At 38.2% G+C, this 17048-nt stretch overlaps 1 protein-coding gene across 2 annotated transcripts in view; it reads right to left on the bottom strand.

The window, feature by feature from the left end:
* Positions 1-232: 232 nt before the first annotated feature.
* The window catches only part of LOC126199279 (rho GTPase-activating protein 10), a 596616-nt gene continuing 579800 nt past the window's right edge, over positions 233-17048 (bottom strand). For both annotated transcript variants that reach the window (XM_049936087.1, XM_049936088.1), the window contains exons 19-21: positions 15743-15794; positions 15389-15468; positions 233-1804 (exon numbers count right to left, since the gene is read on the bottom strand). In XM_049936087.1, the coding sequence (XP_049792044.1) occupies positions 1713-1804; positions 15389-15468; positions 15743-15794 (224 nt within the window). In that variant the 3' untranslated portion in view covers positions 233-1712. The remainder of the gene's footprint in view (positions 1805-15388; positions 15469-15742; positions 15795-17048) is intronic.

Genomic DNA, 17048 nt, shown 5'->3' with positions numbered 1-17048 from the left:
AGTACATTTGGAGAGCACTACTAATCTGATGAACAGAAAGAGTGGTTAGTGAACCTGTTTATAGGATTACACAACATTTGCATTTGTTGAAATCAGTATTGTATAATACCACACTGAGCCACACGAAATTATCATAATCGTATAACATTAGAATAGTACTGTCGCACACAAAATATAAACATCACTGTTCTAGTGGAATACAAAGTAGCATCATCATCATCATCATCATCATCATCATCATCATCATCATCATGTTCTCCTTAATTTCAAGTTAAATTCTGTTCCACTCTAGATGACTCGTTAATTGAACATTGAAGCTATAGCCAGAACAAATACTTCTTTAATTTAGCTCAGACACCAACACAACACTGTGATGAGAGTTGTATGCATTATTACTGACCAATTAACAGTTAAGTTCAAAGAATTCAAGGTTATCATGAAGCTGTTGTATACAAAATATCACTAACAATGGAAAAGTTAACCAATAACAGTATTGCTGAAGCACATAAACAAGGTTGGACTTGTAGTTACACTTCTTCCTTAGCACTAACAGGCTACTCAGCATCTAAGTTACATGACAAATAATCTACAAAGAAAATGAAAAGCTGCACTGAAACAATAATACACACACTGTGACAATAAGAAATCCACTGGAGTATCAAGACTCGCATCTAGTGATTTCAGCTTTGATGAGCTACTCCACAATAAAATTTCACATTTCGTCACCAGGTTTCTCTGGTGAAGTACCCTAACAGAAAACAACATGTTCTTTTCATATATTGCACTGATATTTTCTCTTGTGAAATCACATTTTCTTCTAATTGGCACAGAATAGTTGAATTTGTGACTCTTGCATACAATGTATGAACATTTTATGACTATGAATTCGCTCTGTGAGGCTATATGAATGGAAGTATATCACAGAAAATTTAGGCTCACATTTAATATAAGTTACACAGTATTATTATACGCAGCACAATATTACAAATCAGTATGTTTAACAACTGCTTTTTGGACTCTGAAAAGGATTCTTTTCGTATCTGATTTCCTCAAATGTGGCAACATAAAAGCAACAGATGACAATGGCAATCATAAATAAAATTATTATTAACATAATAAATAATTGTACAACAATATCTATATACAATAAATGAACAGTTGCTCAACGTATGATATTGCCATTGCATTCTCTGCTGGATGATAAAGGGGTGCCCACAAGTCTCTAACTGATCAGCTCATAATTACACTGTTGATTTTTACACTGGACATTAACAGGTTTTCACAAAACATTTGTAGGTTTGCAACAATTCTTAGTCACACAGATGCTGCACGAATCACGTTCTGATACTCATTTACTATACAGTTCACCTGCTAGTCAGTTTAATTATTGAGTTCAAAACACAAAGCAGAAGACACATTCTTAAGAGGTGATATGTGAATGGAAGCCAAGTATGGAAAGGCCAAGACCCGCATTTAACACTTGTTTGACAAAGTATCATCTCGGTGATGTACAAAGCGTACATTTGTAAACACAGCTCTGATGATAGACTCATTCATTAATCTTCATTTTAACATCATTACTACATTGCACATATGCTTCAGAAGAATATCAGCTGCACTTATCATCACTGCGGTGGCTGATGGGGCACCTGCGGCTGAGTCTGGAGGTGGGCTGACCGTCGACTAATTCTTGCCCATAGTTTGAGCCCAGGTCAGGGAAGTTTCTCGACATAATTTTCAGGAATAAGGCCTGTCTTTCCATTAAGTGTTCCCTCAAGCCAACCAGGTTCCTGTGATCCTCGTACTGTAAACAAATACAAAATTGAATTCCTTCTTGAAAATCATACATTAATACAGCAATTTTTTTTATACATACAAAAGCTACATACGTGTCTTAAGATTAAAATTCTTCATGTCAAATACCAAATAAAATAGATGTTAAAATGCAGACAGGAACCTACGAAGGATAATAACATTATTTTGCCTTCTTGTAAGTTCTCTTTCAGAGCTAACATACAACTGTGCTCCCATCAAGATGAATGATGATAAAGGTCCAAAGACAGGAATCAGTAAAGTTTTGCAGCAAATTGACACATGACAGTGGGTGAATGTATGGGATACATAAGGTGATGACCTGTGGAGCAACGAGTTAGGAGCAGGAGGTTATGGGGGGTGGACAAGAACACTGTGTGACAGAATACCACTTGTCAAGGATATTTGACATTTAGGGGGATTGTAGTTGAAGTACTGCTAAAGAAAGAGTTTCAGTTTTTTCAGTCTCAGTTGATACTGAGTAAGAGAGAGGTAACTCCTTTATGGCTAATATGTATACTGTGGGAGCAGACGTGTATGGAGACAGTAATCTGTTTATGGACAACAATATGAGTGTAGCCTTCACCAGACCTTCACCATACTGAAGGAGTAACTGCTTGCCACTGTGGCTATGTTGTCCAAGGTTGTATAAAAGAAAGTTTTTGGTATGGAATGAGAGGCAGGAGGGGGTACTTACTGATGGTGCCTCTCTCCTAGTGTAGATGTCTACTACCTCCATTGCATGCACTTCATGTTCCACAGCAGAACAATCTTTACTAGCTCCCATCCACCCAGTTCTTATGTCTCCTCTCCCCACCCACCCTTCTCCCATGTCTCCTTTTTTACCCCAGCCCAGATTATAACCAACTCTGTGTGTGTGTGTGTGTGTGTGTGTGTGTGTGAGAGAGAGAGAGAGAGAGAGAGAGAGAGAGAGAGAGGACTTTGTCCAATAGCTAATCAATTTATCATTTTCTTGAAGTGTGTTTATACCACCTACTAACTCTTCTATTCAGTAACCAGTGATCTGTACCCCTACGACATTTCTGTACCACTTCAGATTTTCCATTAATTAAAGCACAGGAGATATTTCAGCAAAAAACCATATCAATATAACTAATTCACCAAAATGGATACCATTGAAAGTCTAAATTGAGATGTGTGTGGTACAAGCAGCATTACCAGTGGAATTTCACAAAAGAGGCTGCAAACATGTTAGTATTTTTTACTCTAGTCCCATCTAGATTATGCCCTTATATTATCAAATCTGCTCTCTAGTCAGAAATCAGAATAAAGACGACTTGGTACATTCATTAAAGGTACATAAATGGATCAACCTGTTTTCTCTTATCTATTTACATTTGATCTATATGCTATTCTCTATATATGTAAACGATGTGATGGACAGGGTGAGCAGCAGACTGGGGCTGTTTACCGATGATGCTGTGGTGCACGGAAAGGTGTTGTCATTGAGTGACTGTAGAACAGTGGTTCTTAACCTGGGGTAATTACCCCCTGAGATGTGAAATGAAATTTTCTGAGGGGTTATAAAAATGGGTTTGATTGTGTTTCAGGTATGAAACTAAGTTATTTTTAAAATAACATTACTATTATCAGAATTTGTGAGGTTCTAATATTGATTACATAAATTAGCAGTAACTACTTTTTCCTCAATTACTAGCATTAATGCACGATACTGCTCTCTTCGAAACAGACAAATGAACTAATTAGTAACATGACACTGTAGTGCTCTTCACAGTATTATTACTATTTCTTCCCTTTCTCAGATGTTATGTCTGGTTAGAAATGGAAAGTGACGCAGACCTTGATCAAGTGTGACTTCCTTTTAACTGTATGGTATATGTTACATTGCATTTAGGAACTTTCGGGTAATTGAACATGTATCAATAATTACAGATTTCTGTAGTTGTATATATACGTTTGGATGTAGCTGTATTGCGTTGATGTACTGGTGGATATTGTGTGGTATGACACCTGTAGTTGATAGTATAATTGGTACAATGTCAACTTTATCCTGATGCCACATGTCCTTGGCTTCCTCAGCCAGTTGAATGTATTTTTCAATTTTTTCTCCTGTTTTCTTCTGTATATTTGTTGTATTGGGTATGGATATTTCGATCAGTTGTGTTATTTTCTTCTTTTTATTGGTGAGTATGATGTCAGGTTTGTTATATGGTGTTGTTTTATCTGTTATAATGGTTCTGTTCCAGTATAATTTGTATTCATCATTCTCCAGTACATTTTGTGGTGAATACTTGTATGTGGGAATGTGTTGTTTTATTAGTTTATGTTGTATGGCAAGTTGTTGATGTATTATTTTTGCTGCATTGTCATGTCTTCTGGTGTATTCTGTATTTGCTAGTATTGTACATCCGCTTGTGATGTGATCTACTGTTTCTATTTGTTGTTTGCAAAGTCTGCATTTATCTGTTGTGGTATTGGGATCTTTAATAATGTGCTTGCTGTAATTTCTGGTGTTTATTGTTTGATCCTGTATTGCAATCATGAATCCTTCCGTCTCACTGTATATATTGCCTTTTCTTAGCCATGTGTTGGATGTGTCTTGATCGATGTGTGGCTGTGTTAGATGATACGGGTGCTTGCCATGTAGTGTTTTCTTTTTCCAATTTACTTTCTTCGTATCTGTTGATGTTATGTGATCTAAAGGGTTGCAGAAGTGGTTATGAAATTGCAGTGGAGTAGCCGATGTATTTATATGAGTGATTGCTTTGTGTATTTTGCTAGTTTCTGCTCGTTCTAGAAAGAATTTTCTTAAATTGTCTACCTGTTCATAATGTAGGTTTTTTTTGTCGATAAATCCCCTTCCTCCTTCCTTTCTGCTTCATGTGAATCTTTCTGCTGCTGAATGTATGTGACGTATTCTATATTTGTGGCATTGTGATCGTGTGAGTGTATTGAGTGCTTCTAGGTCTGTGTTACTCCATTTCACTACTCCAAATGAGTAGGTCAATTTTGGTACAGCATAAGTATTTATAGCTTTTGTCTTGTTTCTTGCTGTCAATTCTGTTTTCAGTATTTTTGTTAGTCTTTGTCTATATTTTTCTTTTAGTTCTTCTTTAATATTTGTATTATCTATTCCTATTTTTTGTCTGTATCCTAGATATTTATAGGCATCCGTTTTTTCCATCGCTTCTATGCAGTCGCTGTGGTTATCCAATATGTAATCTTCTTGTTTAGTGTGTTTTCCCTTGACTATGCTATTTTTCTTACATTTGTCTGTTCCAAAAGCTATATTTATACCATTGCTGAATACTTCTGTTATCTTTAGTAATTGGTTGAGTTGTTGATTTGTTGCTGCCAGTAGTTTTAGATCATCCATGTATAGCAAATGTGTGATTTTGTGTGGGTATGTTCCAGTAATATTGTATCCATAATTTGTATTATTTAGCATGTTGGATAGTGGGTTCAGAGCAAGGCAGAACCAGAAAGGACTTAATGAGTCTCCTTGGTATATTCCACGCTTAATCTGTATTGGCTGTGATGTGATATTATTTGAATTTGTTTGGATATTAAGTGTGGTTTTCCAATTTTTCATTACTATATTTAGGAACTGTATCAATTTAGGATCTACTTTGTATATTTCCAATATTTGTAGCAACCATGAGTGGGGTACACTATTAAAAGCTTTTTGGTAATCAATGTATGCGTAGTGTAGTGACCTTTGTTTAGTTTTAGCCTGATATGTCACTTCTGCATCTATTATCAGCTGCTCTTTACATCCTCGTGCTCCTTTGCAGCAGCCTTTTTGTTCTTCATTTATAATTTTGTTCTGTGTTGTATGTGTCATAATTTCTGTGTGATGACTGAAGATAATATTTTGTATATTGTTGGTAGGCATGTTATGGGGCGATATTTTGCTGGGTTCGCTGTGTCTGCTTGATCTTTAGGTTTCAGATAAGTTATTCCTTGTGTAAGTGTATCAGGGAATGTGTATGGGTCTGCTATGTAACTGTTAAATAATTTATATCTAAAAACAAAGATGATGTGACTTACCAAACGAAAGTGCTGGCAGGTCGATACACACACAAACAAACACAAACATACACACAAAATTCAAGCTTTCGCAACCAACGGTTGCTTCATCAGGAAAGAGGGAAGTCTTTCCCTCTCCTTCCCTCTTTCCTGATGAAGCAACCGTTGGTTGCGAAAGCTTGAATTTTGTGTGTATGTTTGTGTTTGTTTCTGTGTCTATCGACCTGCCAGCGCTTTCGTTTGGTAAGTCACATCATCTTTGTTTTTAGATATATTTTTCCCACGTGGAATGTTTCCCTCTATTATACTGTTAAATAATTTAGTTAGATGTGAATGTGTTGAGGTGAACTTCTTTAGCCAGAAATTTGCTATTTTATCTTTTCCAGGGGCTTTCCAATTGTGCGTAGAATTAATTGCTCGGGTGACTTCATGTTGCAAAATTATCACTTCAGGCATTTGTGGTATCATCTTGTATGTGTCTGTTTCTGCTTGTATCCACCGTGCATGCCTGTTATGTTGTACCGGGTTTGACCATATGTTGCTCCAGAAGTGTTCCATGTCTGTTATGTTTGGTGGATTGCCTATTTTAATGTGTGTGTTATCTATTGTCTGGTAAAATTTCTTTTGGTTTGTGTTGAATGTTTGGTTTTGTTTCCTTCTGTTTTCACTTTTTTTTGTATCTTCTAAGTCGTTTGGCCAATGCTTGTAATTTCTGCTTCTTTTCATCTAATTGCTCTATCGCTTCTTGTTGTGAGATTTTACCTAACCTTTTTCGTTTTTTGTCTGATATTTAATTTCTTATAAACTGTGTTAGCTGTCCGATGTCTTTTCTCAGTTTTTCTATTCTGATCTGTAGCCTGTGTTGCCATGCTGGTTTTGTGGATTTCTTCTGTGTGATGGTTGGTTCTGATCTCTGCCTAGTGTGTATATTTAGTGTAGTGAGTGCTCCTATATAAACGAGTAGTTGTACCTCTTCCTTAGTTGTGTTTTCATTTATTTTGTTGTGTATGATTGTGTTGATAGTTTTTTTTGTTGTTTCGACTTGTGGGTTATTTGGCGGTCTATGCAAGAATGGTCTAATGCCTGTATTTGTGTCTTTGTATTCTATATATGTCAGCTGAAATTTTTCTTCTATATCTAACATGTGTGTCATTTCATGTTCTCTTTGTGCTTGTTCTGGTGGCTGTCTTAAGATTTCGTTTTCCTCTGATTGTTTAATTGATGCGTGTTGTTCTTTGTTTGTTTGTTCTGGGATGTTTTGAGTCCATTACTGTATTTGTTTCTTCTTCTTCTTCTTCTTCTTCTTCTTCTTCTTCTTCTTCTGACTGCACATTATTTTGTTCCAGTATTTGTTGTACTTGTTATTCGATGTTTTCTAATTCTGACTGGGATATCCTGTTATTTTTTATTATTGCACAGATCTGATCAGCTAGTCGTCGTTCCGTCAAAAATTTTAATTCTGGGTATCTGGTAATAAATGTTGTGTATACTTGTGATCTGTATCCAGTTGTGTTGGTTCCTAGGTTTGTTGCTTGGTAATAACAGAACATGAGGTGCCGTTTAACTTCATCTGACCATCTCATCCTCTGTCTTTGTTTTCCTTCTAGGGTGGTTGCAGGAAGTATATCCTACAAAACACCTCTATTTGGATTTAAATCATTTTCCAGGTGGCTAGCAGTGTCGTTACCATTGTGGGCGGGCATAGGGTTCAAGCGTCGTCCCCGACCATGACGGCACTTGTCCGAGGCTTCTTTATTCTTTAGTTCTGTCCTGTACCAAATAATCACACTAAAAGGGGGGTTAGCCCTATTAGTGGTTTGTTCTTTTCGTCGCCTTTTACGACTGGCAGAACATACCGGCGGCCTATTCTTTTCCCGGGCCTCCAGGGGGTCTATTATTATTATTATTATTATTCAGTAGTCAAATTATTATGAGATTGAAGTTTTCCAATTTCTACTAGTTCAGAAGTAAGGAGTCCAGCAATCAAGTGCTTTATGAACAGCAAATGTAGTGCTCACGTTTTGAAGTGGTTGATTTTTAATGGCAGTGCAGGATGTGAATGAAGTAAGGGACTCTAGGGAGAAGAGTGGTGCAGGGGGAGCATGGTTTGTAACAAGTGTCTAACCTCAAGTGTGGATATTTAGCTTTCTTTTCTCATAAGGCGTTGTAGGGAGTACTCATGATGCACCGGGCATTACCTCATCACTCATTCTAGCACACACACACATTACCTGAACATACACATGGAAAGGAAATGTCATATTCAAGATTTATAGACGTGACAATAGATGTTTGAAAATAAAAACGAGGATCTACTCATTGACTCATTAGTTCACAGCTTAATAAACCACCTACAAAAAAACTAAATATCATTTGTTAGGCCCTTAAGTTGGGGTGGTGGTGCTTTGGGGGGGGGGGGGGGGTGGCTAGAAGGCAGGAAAGGGGATGGGTACTAGATAATATCTGATTCTGTTCAGGGGTAATGGTGTAAGAAAGGTTGGGAACCACTGCTGTCGGAGGATACAAGATGACTTAGAAAAAAGTTCTATTTCGTGTAATGAACAGCAGCTTGCTCTAAATGTAGAAATATGTAAGTTAATGCAGATGACAAGATAAAACAATTCTGTAATGTTTGAATACAACATTAGTAGTGCGCTGCTTTTGACACAGTTACGTCCATTAAATACCTAGGCATAATGCTGCAAAGTGATATGAAATGGAACGGGCAAATGGTAAACTTTGTTTTGTTGGGAGAATTTAAGTGTGGTTCATCTCTAAAGGATACTGCACATAGACCACTAGTGGGGACCATTCTCAAGGAAGCTGCCATCAATATGCATTTTGCATAAGGACCATAAAAATAAGAGAAATCACTCTATTTGCGAGAGGAACAGAAAAGTACGGAGATGGATGTAGATGTAGATTTTTTCTATACTTATTCGTGCTCTCTTCACGTAATTTCATTCATCATCCTCTCAGATTTCTCACTTCCTAGCTTGTCTAGATAATGGGTAAGATTTATAGCTATTGTATAACCTAAGTATTTTTGTTTGTATAACTGCAAGTTTCGTAGTACTAGGACATCTTATTTCATCGTTATTATTTTTTAAAAAATTTCTTTCTCCCACATTCTTATTTCATAAAAATATAACAGCACTAGTAACATCTTAAGGCTAGAATTATCATCAGCATCCTCATTGTGGTGACTTACCAATTCTAGTTTTCCAGATATCTTCCTCTCTTATCTTTATATCATCACTTCTGCCTAAGCAGTTTACTGTTATTACCTACTTGATGCTCTTCCTTTCTTTCAGTTGCTTCCATCCAAAGGATATATTACTGTCCCAGTGTTACTCAATACTCTCATTTATCCATACTACAAGTTACAGCCACACCATGTACCATATGTTTCGAAAAGAATACTGGTGTTTTAACTGATTATTGTATCTTCTAGAAATAGTTTGTAGCAGTGAGCCAACATTTAAAAGAATAAACAGGAGGGAAGTGCAAGTTTAATTGTACATATACTCAGAAGCTACTTCCACAACACATTATTTGAAAGTGTTAGTAACAAGGATGGCGTCACCCAAAAAATATTTATTCCGAGCTTTGCAGCTTGCAAAGAAAGAATGTAATGCGAATCTAACATGTGTTCTGTATTAAGTTTGACTGAAATCTGTGAGTGCCTATAGTCCACTTGTAAATAGTATTATCAATTTCAAAGCACTATCTTTGTAAAGAGAAGAAAACATGATGTCCAAGAATGTCTGAACCACATACTGAATATGTGACAGTGTTGTGCTATGTGGGTCACCTTTTCAATTAGTACCAATGGCTTTAATAAAAGGCATGACATTACTATTATTTGAGTTTTTTTTCATCTGTTATTGTTAAAACAGTGGCAGCTCGGATAAGACTGATTGCAACTGCAACAATTTTGGCACTGCAATAAATTCAGTTTTATATGAACACCTAGCCGTGAAAAAATCTCTTCCTTATGGGTTGTGCACAGTTAACGCAAATCACAATAAATTTGAACGAGGAAATGCAAAATCCAGACATACGAGGATGGTTTGAAAGGTTCTCAGAATCACCAAGAGAGGTCAGCACTAGTGCAACGAGTTGTTCACATGATATTCATTGGACTGTTGCCCGTATACATGTGCCACGTCAGTGCCCCTGGAAGAGAGCTGCGGCAGTGACGTGGCTCTGTTGTTGTTCCTGTGTCGTGATTAGCGAAAATGGAGGGGGGCGGGGGGGGGGGGGGATATCGAGATTTGAGCAGTGATTAAGTATTTCGTAAAGAAAGGTGTGAAAGCAAAGGACATTCATGCCGATTTCCAGAATACACTAAGGGACTCTGCTCCTTCATATTCAACTGTTGCCAAGTGGACAAATCAATTTAAATTTGGTTGGGAGAGCTTAGATGATGATCTGCGCAGTGGTCAGCCAAGATGTGTCATTACCACAGAAAACATTGCTAAAGTGCACAAAATGGTCATGGAGGATCGCCAATAGAAAAGTGTGTGAAATTGCTCACGCTTGCCAGATGTCATCTGAAAAAGTATATCACATTTTAACTGAAGAATTAGAAATGAAAAAATTATCTCCAAGATAGGTGCTGCAACTTTTGACATTGGATCAAAAATGCATGAGAATGTACATATCAGAACAATGTTTGGCCCATTCCAGGAGAAACGAGCAAGATTTTTTGCACCAGTTTGTGACCACACATGAAATTTGAGTGTACTACTTATACTCCAGAGACAAAACAATTCAAAGCAGTGGGCTGATTCTCCACCACCAAGGAAAGCATAGACAATTCCTTCGGTGGAAAAGATCGTGGCATCAGTGTTCTGGGATGCAAAGGTGATTCTGTTTGTAGATTATCTCCCCACTGGACAAACAATTACTGGAGAATACTATGCTAACCTCCTGGAAAAATCGCAACAAAAGATACGCGAAAAAAGGCCAGGTTTAGCAAGGAAGATCGTCATCTTCCATCAAGACAATGCGCGTCCGCACACATGTTGTCACCATGGCAAAATTACATGAAATAAGGTATGAACTGTTGCCACACACACCTTATTCACCTGATATGGCTCCGGCAGACTTCCATATCTTCCCAAAACTGAAAATTTTTCTTGGTGGATGAAAATTCACTTCAAACAAAGAATTGATAGCTGGAGTTGACAACTATTTTTTACGTCTGGAGGAAATTCATTTTTGAGATGGGATCAAGGCACTGGAACATCATTGGCCCGAGTGCATTAATCTACAAGAAGACTAGTTTGAAAAAAAAAAAAAAAGTTTCAGTGATGTAAGTACTTTTTTTCTATTCCATTCTGAGAATTTTTCAAACCACCCTCATAATGTGGCAACAGGAGACAAAACCAGGACATAAATCAACTGTTTGGCTGTTCCAAGATGAACCAAAAATATATATACAAAAAGCAGTGTACTAGTGAAGATCTTCCAAGAAAATCAACACTTGTTTCTTTGGTTATACTTGGCTTGTTGCAATCAGTACATTAAAGGACAGAACAACTGTTAATGCTGAATGGTGTACTACAATTTGTATGGTGCCAGTGAATTCAAAGGGGGGTTGGAGGGCAGGGTGGTGTGAGGGGGGGGGGGGGGGAGAAAGAAAATATGTTGCTTTGTTCCTCATCTTAACAACACCGGTTGTCATACAGCAAGTTGAACAGTTGATTATTTGACATTGAAAAACATCGAATTAATGACACTTACCCATTACGACCTAATTTATCACTTAACAACTTATTTTTGCTTCCTTGTATCAAACAAAAAGTATATTTGGACAGTGATTTTAATCATCTCAAGCAGCTATTGAATATTTCCAAAATCGTGTTTTTGTGGTACGAATATAATATGGGAAAAAATTTTTCAGTGCTGATTTCAATGTATGCGAAAGTGTATACATTTTAAAATGAATATTTTAACAAACAGTCAAATGATTTAACCACAACGTCTTTTATAATGAATTTGTTGTACAAACTGTCCTTATGGCATCTGTTGCAATTAATTCTCTATGGAAACCTGATGTTGTCAAAAGTTTGGATTTTCAGAGAGAATTAATGCCACAAGTGTGCAGAAGTTTATCCAACAGAATGATTCGTACAATTTTTCTCTTTAATTATTTTTGTAGAAGTTTAAAAGATAGTTCTTACAGTTCAAAGAATGTGTTTTGAGAGCTAGCCGGGAATTAGCATTTCCAATGGCGTCTAGTGAAGGGTTTGAAGGAAACAACTGCAGGTCTTTCGAACTACGAGGGTTGTCCACAAGTAAGTTTTGTTTCTATTTCTATGTGCGGCAGCACTACCATCGCAGTTGCGAGTATGCGCGGCAGTTACTCTGACTCAATGAGAAGACATGCACGCCATTTTCAGATCGCTGCTGCCAATGTGTGCTTTGTAGTGTTTCTTTATGTCAGCTGTAATTGAAAAATGCCGCCACACGTAAAATCAGATCTGTGTTTTGTTTTCTAAACGCAAAGAAGGTTAAACCAAAGGAAATTCATCGGCAAATCTGTGAGGTTTATGGACAAAATGCTATGAGTGATTCAATGGTTAGCAGATGGAATGGGAGATGGAATTTCCCATGCGTCTAGCTCCCATTACCATTCCCCATTCAATGTCTACTAATTCCCATTTTGCATCCGTAATCATGCCGGAAACCTTTCCACATGCAGCACCTGAGTAGAAATGACAGCTGCGCCATTGCACCATCCTTTTATACCTCGCACGTGCGATATATGAGGGTCGTCCATAAAGTAAGTTCCGTTTTGCGTTCAATGAAGGACGTGATCAAGTGTATGATGACGAATGAAGTGGATGCCTGTCTGTCATTACTGATGAACTGGTTCACACAACTGAAGAGAAGATTAAGCACAACAAAAAGTTTACACTTAATGCCCTTGCTATTGAAGTTGCGAAAATCTCACGATCACTAATTCATGAAATTGTTACTGAAAAACTTAAATTTCCGAAACTTTGCTCATGTTAGGTATCCTAAATTCTTACTGAACAACACAAAAAACAATGGATGGGCAGTGCACTTCAGTTTTTGATCACTACAATGAAGAAGGTGATGGTTTTCTTTCTCGGATAGTCACAGGGGATGAAACTTGGGTATTGTACAACACCCCTGAAACAAAATGGCAATCAATGGAATGGAAGCACACTACATCCCCAATGAAGGTTAAGCCTAAGCAAGTCTTGACACCTTGAAAAGTCCAGTGCACGGCTTTTTGGGACAGAAAAGGCAGTTTGCTGATTGAGGCCAAACAATCAATGCACACGGTTACTGTCAGACCATTAAGAGATTGTGCCACGCAGAGGCATTTTCAGTTATGACTGACATTATAAAGAAGCACTACAAAGCACATGTCAGCAGCAGCGATCTGAAAATGGTGTACATGGCTTCTCTTTGAGTCAGAGTAGCTGCCGCGCATGCTCAGAACTGTGATTGTAGTGCTGCCATGGATAGAAATAGAAACGGAACTTACTTCGTGGACGACCCTTGTATTTACAGCTACTAGCAATTTCTACAGCGCAAGTAAGAACTGCTTCTCTTTACTGCAGCACTATGGCTAGTATTTGGTATAATCATTTCCTCAACTGCAAGATGAACTTGAGAACATCGATAGGAAAATGTGCCTCCTCATTGATACAGCTGTTTACAGGACTGATCAAATGTTGTAGACTCAACTGCGGGTTTAGTCATAGGCGACTAGAGGCAGTTTGTTTGTTCTTGGCTCTAGATTCACCCAATGTGGTGTTTTGTACACTGCAGCATTGCTACTTGTATACTATTGAAATACTGCCTGCAATACACCTCTTGCAGATACCGCTAGAAGGTAAAATGTTAAAGATTAAAAGTTGCCTAACAACCTGCAGGCAGATAATGGAATGTGCACATGTAGAATTCAGGAATATTGTCTAATACCAAAGAAAGCAGGTGTTGACAGATTTGAAAATTACCGAACTATCAGTTAAATAAGTCACAGCTGCAAAATACTAACGTGAATTCTTTACAGACGAATGGAAAAACTGGTAGAAGCCGACCTTGGGGAAGATCAGTTTGGATTCCGTAGAAATGTTGGAACATGTGAGGCAATACTGACCCTGCGACTTATCTTAGAAGAAAGATTAAGGAAAGGCAAACCTACGTTTCTAGCATTTGTAGACTTAGAGAAAGCTTTTGACAATGTTGACTGGAATACTCTCTTTCAAATTCTGAAGGTGGCAGGGGTAAAATACAGGGAGCGAAAGGCTATTTACAATTTGTACAGAAACCAGATGGCAGTTATAAGAGTCGAGAGACATGAAAGGGAAGCAGTGGTTGGGAAGGGAGTGGGACAAGGTTGTAGCCTCTCTTCGATGCTATTCAATCTGTATATAGAGCAAGCAGTAAAGGAAACAAAAGAAAAGTTCGGAGTAGGTATTAAAATCCATGGAGAAGAAATAAAAACTTTGAGGTTCGCCGATGACATTGTAATTCTGTCAGAGACAGCAAAGGACTTGGAAGAGCAGTTGAACGGAATGGACAGTGTCTTGAAAGGAGGATATAAGATGAACATCAACAAAAGCAAAACGAGGATAATGGAATGTAGTCGAATTAAGTCGGGTGATGCTGAGGGAATTAGATTAGGAAATGAGACACTTAAAGTAGTAAAGGAGTTTTGCTATTTGGGGAGTAAAATAACTGATGATGGTCGAAGTAGAGAGGATATAAAATGTAGACTGGCAATGGCATGGAAAGCGTTTCTGAAGAAGAGAAATTTGTTAACATCGAGTATAGATTTAAGTGTCAGGAAGGCGTTTCTGAAAGTATTTGTATGGAGTGTAGCCATGTATGGAAGTGAAACATGGACGATAAATAGTTTAGACAAGAACAGAATAGAAGCTTTCGAAATGTAGTGCTACAGAAGAATCCTGAAGATTAGATGGGCAGATCACATTACTAATGAGGAGGTATTAAATAGAATTGGGGAGAAGAGGAGTTTGTGGCACAACTTGACTAGAAGATGGGATCGGTTGGTAGGACATGTTCTGAGGCATCAAGGAATCACCAATTTAGTACTGGAGGGCAGCGTGGAGGGTAAAAATCGTAGAGGGAGACCAAGAGATGAATACACTAAGCAGATTCGGAAGGATGTAGGCTGCAGTAGGTACTGGGAGATGAAGAAGCTTGCACAGGATAGAATAGCATGGAGAGCTGCATCAAACCAGTCTCAGGACTGAAGACCACAACAACAACAACAACAACAACATAATTCAAATTTCACTTCTATATATTTTGAAGCATTTACATGTGTTGCCATCTGTTGCTCCTACTCTAAATACCACAACTATGCTGTTTCCACTATAATTTTTCTAAACTGTCATTCTGGAGACTGTGTTCCAAAATGCACAGATGCAAAGCCTTCATGGTAAAAAATTTAAGGTAGCTAATTCATTCGCACTGAAGATTATCCTTGGCAAAAGAGTAATACATAAATATTTTAACCTAACTTTTAAAACAGTGCACACATTGAACTCACCATTAGTGATAATCTGGTTAGGTTCAAATGAAAGTTCTCCATCGTTCTCTCCTTGGCAAGCATACAATGTACGAACTCTCCTGAAAGAAACAACATTATACTCTGAGAAAACATCACTGTATTTTATTTTACATTTGTCATCGCTCTTTTTATTAACTATTTTACACACACACACACACACACACACACACACACACACACAGAAAGAGAGAGAGAGAGAGAGAGAGCTGAATTAAGTCTCATTTCTCAAAACACTCATAATATTTGACTGACTTGGAGAATATGAGAACAATAAAAACATTCCGAGAGCAGTAACATGTTAGAAAGAGATTTAAGCATGAAAACACTACTCACATATCCTGAGGTGGCCGGTAAACTGCTGTGTAATTTCCATGCAGTGTTCCTCCTGAAAGAAAGACAGTATTGGCAAATAACTAACGTAACTGCTGAGACAGTAATGTGACAATATGAATATGAATTGACTTGTAAAAAAATAATCGTTTCTCTCCCCTATTTATCAGAAAAAATAAGTATGTATCTTAATTTTGGAATACATCATGTGAATGCACCAGTACACGTCAAAAATTGTACTTACTATTTCTAAAAGTGGAGAACCATATTAGTTCATGAAATTGGGCAAAAATATACACTACTGGCCATTAACATTGCTACACCAAGAAGAAATGCAGATGATAAACGGGTATTCTTTGGACAAATATATTATACTACAACTGACATGTGATTACATTTTCACGCAATTTGGGTGCATAGATACTGAGAAATCAGTACCCAGACCAACCACCTCTGGCCGTAATAACGGCCTTGATACGCCTGGGCATTAAGTCAAACAGAGCTTGGATGGCGTGTACAGGTACAGCTGCCCACGCAGCTTCAACACGATACCACAATTCATCAACAGTAGTGACTGGCGTATTGTGACGAGCCAGTTTCTCGGTCACTATCGACCAGACGTTTTCAACTGGTGAGAGATCTGGAGAATGTACTGGCCAGGGCAGCAGTCAAACATTTTCTGTATCCAGAAAGGCCCGTACAGGGCCTCCAACATGTGGTCGTGCATTATCCTGCTGAAATGTAGGTTTTCGCAGGGATCGAATGAAGGGTAGAGCCACGGGTCGTAACACATCTGAAATGTAACGTCCACTGTTCAAAGTGCCGTCAATGCGAACAAGAGGTCACCGAGACGTGTAACCAATGGCACCCCGTACCATCACGCTGGGTCATACGCCAGTATGGCGATGACGAATACACGCTTCCAATGTGCATTCACCACAATGTCGCCAAACACGGATGCGACCATCACAATGCTGTAAACAGGACCTGGATTCATCCGAAAAAATGACGTTTTGCCATTCGTGCACCCAGGTTCGTCGTTGAGTACACCATCGCAAGCACTCCTGTCTGTGATGCAGCGTCAAGGGTGACCGCAGCCATGGTCTCCGAGCTGATAGTCCAAGCTGCTGCAAACGTCGTCGAACTGTTCGTGCAGATGGTTGTTGTCTTGCAAACGTCCCCACCTGTTGACTCAGGGATCGAGACGTGGCTGCACGATCCATTACAGCCATGCGGATAAGATGCCTGTCATCTCGACTGCTAGGGATACGAGGCCGTTGGGATCCAGCACGGCGTTCCGTATTACCCT

The sequence above is a fragment of the Schistocerca nitens genome, chromosome 8 (genome assembly GCF_023898315.1).
Source record: "Schistocerca nitens isolate TAMUIC-IGC-003100 chromosome 8, iqSchNite1.1, whole genome shotgun sequence".
NCBI lineage: Eukaryota > Metazoa > Arthropoda > Insecta > Orthoptera > Acrididae > Schistocerca > Schistocerca nitens.
This window is presented reverse-complemented; position numbering and strand designations above follow the sequence as displayed.